Raw genomic sequence first — 4,273 nt, forward strand, 5'->3', positions numbered from 1 at the left:
TTTATGTATACATGCATGTATTTATTTATACAATATACTGATACTACCCACACCTGGACATACAGTTTATCAGAGATGGAATCAGCCGCCATGCAGATGATTGCAAATGGCTATACCGCATTTCTCGATGGCAATGGCACGTATATCAAGAACTCAGAAGGCACTCCTCTGTTCAGAGACGCACAGGACGCTGTAGCCACTGTGTGGGGAGAGGTATGTATGCGGATATGAGTGCGTGGGTATACACACATGTTTGTATAAGTATATAAGTATATATATTTATATATATATATATATATATAGAGGTGTGTACGGATCTCTGTACGCGTTTGTGAGTGTATGGTGTATGTAGGTATGTAGGTATGTATAAATATGTGTATGTTTGGTGGTCGAAGTGTTTTTATAGACGAACATTAGTACATATATGTATGCACGTGGCGACGGCTACACTGATACAATATATACGTATATACGTATATACGTATATTGGTATTTTTTGCCTTAACAAGCATATAAACATGTCCAAAAAGCTTATAGATGTTCACGTACGTATGTCCATTTTTCAATCAAATCTCGAAAACATATGAATATGTTGAGCATGCATACCGTTACCTACTTCAACATACATTTACCTAATTCAACATAGGTGGTACCTGCGGGATCGCCCGCATTCGACACTGTAGGCAATCAAGTACCCGCCTTTGATGCCAACGGACAGCCTATGGTCGACTCTAATGGAATACTGGTCTACGCCGATGTCTACGGAACACCAATGTAAGCACAGTTATATTACAGTACTCCAGAACGATCGTGTTATTGTACACCCGTTTATCAATATATATATATATATATATATATATAATATGGATCTGGATCTGGATCTGGATATGGATCTGGATATAGATATAGATATAGATATAGATATAGATATAGATATAGATACAATATACTAACACTACCCGCACTTTAACATACAGTATATCACAGGAAGAATCAGCCGCGATGCAGATGGTTGCGAATGGCTACACACCTTTCTTCGATGCCAATGGCACGTACATCAAGAACGCAGAAGGCACTCCTCTGTTCAGAGACGCACAGGGTGCTGTAGCCACTGTGTGGGGAGAGGTGTGTACTTATCCATATACGCAGACATGAGTTTTTGTTGCAGTTCTGTATATAAGTATTTATAAATTTATTTATTTGTGTCCAAAAAAGATATATTCTCACGTAAGTTTGTTTTCAAATCGAATCTGAAGGATGTGTGCTTTCGTTGGGCATGCATAGTTTACCTACTTCAACATACATTTACCTACTTCTACACAGGCTGTACCTGCAGGATCGCCCGCATACGACACTGTAGGCAATCAAGTACCCGCCTTTGACGCCAACGGACAGCCTATGGTGGATACAAAGGGACATCTCGTTTACGCCGATGTCTACGGAACCCCAATGTAAGCACAAAGTTATATCACAGTACTTTACAAAGATCCTTGAATTCCTACTCACGTTTATTATTAACGTATCCTGGTTAGGAACCATGTTATATGTAGGCGTATATGGGTGATGTACGGACACAACCCTAAGATCCTAAACCATAAAACCTGACCCTTTTTTACACACTTCTGGGACACTACTGCACCTCATCCACGTCAACGAGGACACATCTCCTGGCGCACAAGAACCAACCAAACCTTAAACCCTAGAAACACATGTACACATATATGATATACTGACACATCCCCACTCTGTGTCTCTGACAGCCTGTCGGAGGTAGAGGCTGCAGCCATTCAACTGATGTCAAACGGCTACGCACCTTTCCTCAACGGCGACGGCACATATATAAAGAACGCAGAAGGCACTCCACTGTTCAGAGACGCACAGGGTGCTGTGGTGACTATCAATGGGGAGGTGGGTTGTTGGCTCTGTCCCCTGGGCTTGTATTACAACGCCTAGAATGAGAGTATAACACTGGTAGCTTTTGTCATGTGTTTCCCGTATTGTCATATGGTGACCATAGGTGCACTTACGTTTTATTCCATGCCTTTTCTAACTTGTGTACATTTATCTACCTCGACGTAGGCTGTACCTGCAGGATCACCCTCATACGACGACACAGGCAGCCAAATACCAGCCGTTGATGCCAACAGCCAGCCTATGGTAGACTCAAACGGATTACCCGTCTACGCCGATGTCTATGGAACCCCAATGTAAGCACATGCTTTGACAGCTCTACTTAGAATATATATGTATTTTGTGTATATGTATATATATAAGTGTATATGTATATATATATATTTATATATATATATGTGTGTGTGTGTGTGTGTGTGTGTGTGTATGTGTATATATATATATATATATATATATATATATATATATATATATATATATATATATATATATATAATATATGCCTATATATATGCATATCGGTATAGTATATATATATATATATAAATATGTGTGTGTGTATGTGTGTGCTTGTGTGTGTGTGCATATATATATATATTCTTCGTATGATCTACTAACACAGCTCGCACATGAACATCCAGTTTATCGGAGATGGAATCAGCCGCCATGCAGATGATTGCGAATGGCTACACACCTTTCTTCGATGGCAATGGCACGTACATCAAGAACGCAGAAGGCACTCCTCTATTCAGAGATGCGCAGGGTGCTGTAGCTACAGTGTGGGGAGAGGTGTGTATATGGATTTGAATGTGTGAGTATATGCATGTGTATGTATAAGTATATATATAAATATATATATATATAGGTGTGTGTGTGTATGTGTACGTGTATATGTATGTATGTAAAATTCGGAAGATGTATGTCGTTATTTACAATGCTCTCTTTCGTTCTTTCATACCAATTGCTTCTATCTGCGCCACTCCACTTAGAACCTATATCCCGTTACCAACCTCAACACAGACCATTCCAGCATGATAGTATACATTTCACGCATCTCAAAATGTAAGTGTGCGTTTAATTCTTATATGCACGTATATCTACCTCATATACCGGCAGTGATGCCTATGTTTTACAGTTTCCGTTCATATACGTATACGTTATTCTCACCATGTATACATTTACCTACTTCAACATAGGCGGTACCTACAGGATCACCCGCATATGACAATGCTGGCAACCAAGTACCCGCCTTCGATGCCAACGGACTGCCTATGGTGGATACAAAGGGACAACCCGTTTACGCCGATGTCTACGGAACCCCAATGTAAGCACACAGTCGTCGTATACATTTTGAGTGTCATATCATAATATGTTTGTTTATATAATTATACTTGTCTAAAGATATGATATACATATATATATACATATATATATATATATATATATATATATATATATATATATATATATATATATATATATATATATATATATGTATTTATATATGTATATATATATAATGGTATATGTGGTTGTACGCATATACAATGTAATGTAGCTTATTTCTTCGACACATAGAGCATCTGAGCTAGAGCTAGCCGCCATTCAGATGATCGCGAATGGTTACACGGCTTTCCTCAGTGTAGATGGCACGTACATCAAGAACGCAGAAGGCACTCCTCTGTTCAGAGACGCACAGCGTGGTGTGGTGACTATTACTGGGGAGGTATGGTATATGTATGTCATTTGTAGTTCGTAGTACATGTCTCCGTCGGTTGTGTTTTGGTTTCAGTTTCACCTACTGCTTTTGATGCCACAAACATTTGTACTCTAATACATAGTCGTTCACTAACCTGAGATGGTAGTCGCAGATACTATCTCGTATACGTTCGGTAGACTTGTTTACCTATAATAGCTTCAACAAAGCCGGTGACCACACACTCGCGTCTGTTTCAAGAGTTAAACGGACCAATGTATGCGTTTCTCTTACCTTGTGCACTTCTACCTACCTCAACACAGTCTGTGCCTACAGGCTCACCCGCATACGATGATGCTGGCAACCAAATACCCGCCTTTGATGCCAACGGACTGCCTATGGTGGATTCTAAGGGACAATCCGTTTATGCTGATGTCTACGGAACCCCAATGTAGGCACACAGTCGTAGTATTTGTAGTATATATATATATGTATGTAGATGTATATATGTATATGTATATGTATATGTATATGTATATGCATATGTATATATATTGTATATACAATTTATATATATACAATGTATATATATATATATATGTATATGTATATGTATATATATATATATATATATATATATATAATAGTATGTTGTATGTGTGTGTG

General features: G+C 38.5%; 2 protein-coding genes across 2 annotated transcripts; both read left to right on the forward strand.

Annotated features, from left to right (window-relative positions):
* Positions 1–75: 75 nt before the first annotated feature.
* On the forward strand, positions 76–2,211 carry SARC_12062 (hypothetical protein; the record flags this gene model as incomplete). The annotated part of the gene is made up of 6 exons (XM_014293836.1): positions 76–213; positions 647–774; positions 978–1,125; positions 1,324–1,451; positions 1,761–1,908; positions 2,080–2,211. 6 exons carry the CDS (start codon positions 76–78, stop codon positions 2,209–2,211), a joined length of 822 nt encoding a protein of 273 aa, XP_014149311.1.
* A 366-nt stretch (positions 2,212–2,577) lies between these two features.
* On the forward strand, positions 2,578–4,062 carry SARC_12063 (hypothetical protein; the record flags this gene model as incomplete). Its single annotated transcript, XM_014293837.1, has 4 exons — positions 2,578–2,700; positions 3,108–3,235; positions 3,490–3,637; positions 3,931–4,062. The coding sequence occupies 4 exons, from the start codon at positions 2,578–2,580 to the stop codon at positions 4,060–4,062; spliced, it is 531 nt and encodes a 176-aa protein (XP_014149312.1).
* Between the last annotated feature and the right edge of the window lie 211 nt (positions 4,063–4,273).

Source organism: Sphaeroforma arctica (genome assembly GCF_001186125.1).
Source record: "Sphaeroforma arctica JP610 unplaced genomic scaffold supercont1.2046, whole genome shotgun sequence".
Lineage (NCBI taxonomy): Eukaryota > Ichthyosporea > Ichthyophonida > Sphaeroforma > Sphaeroforma arctica.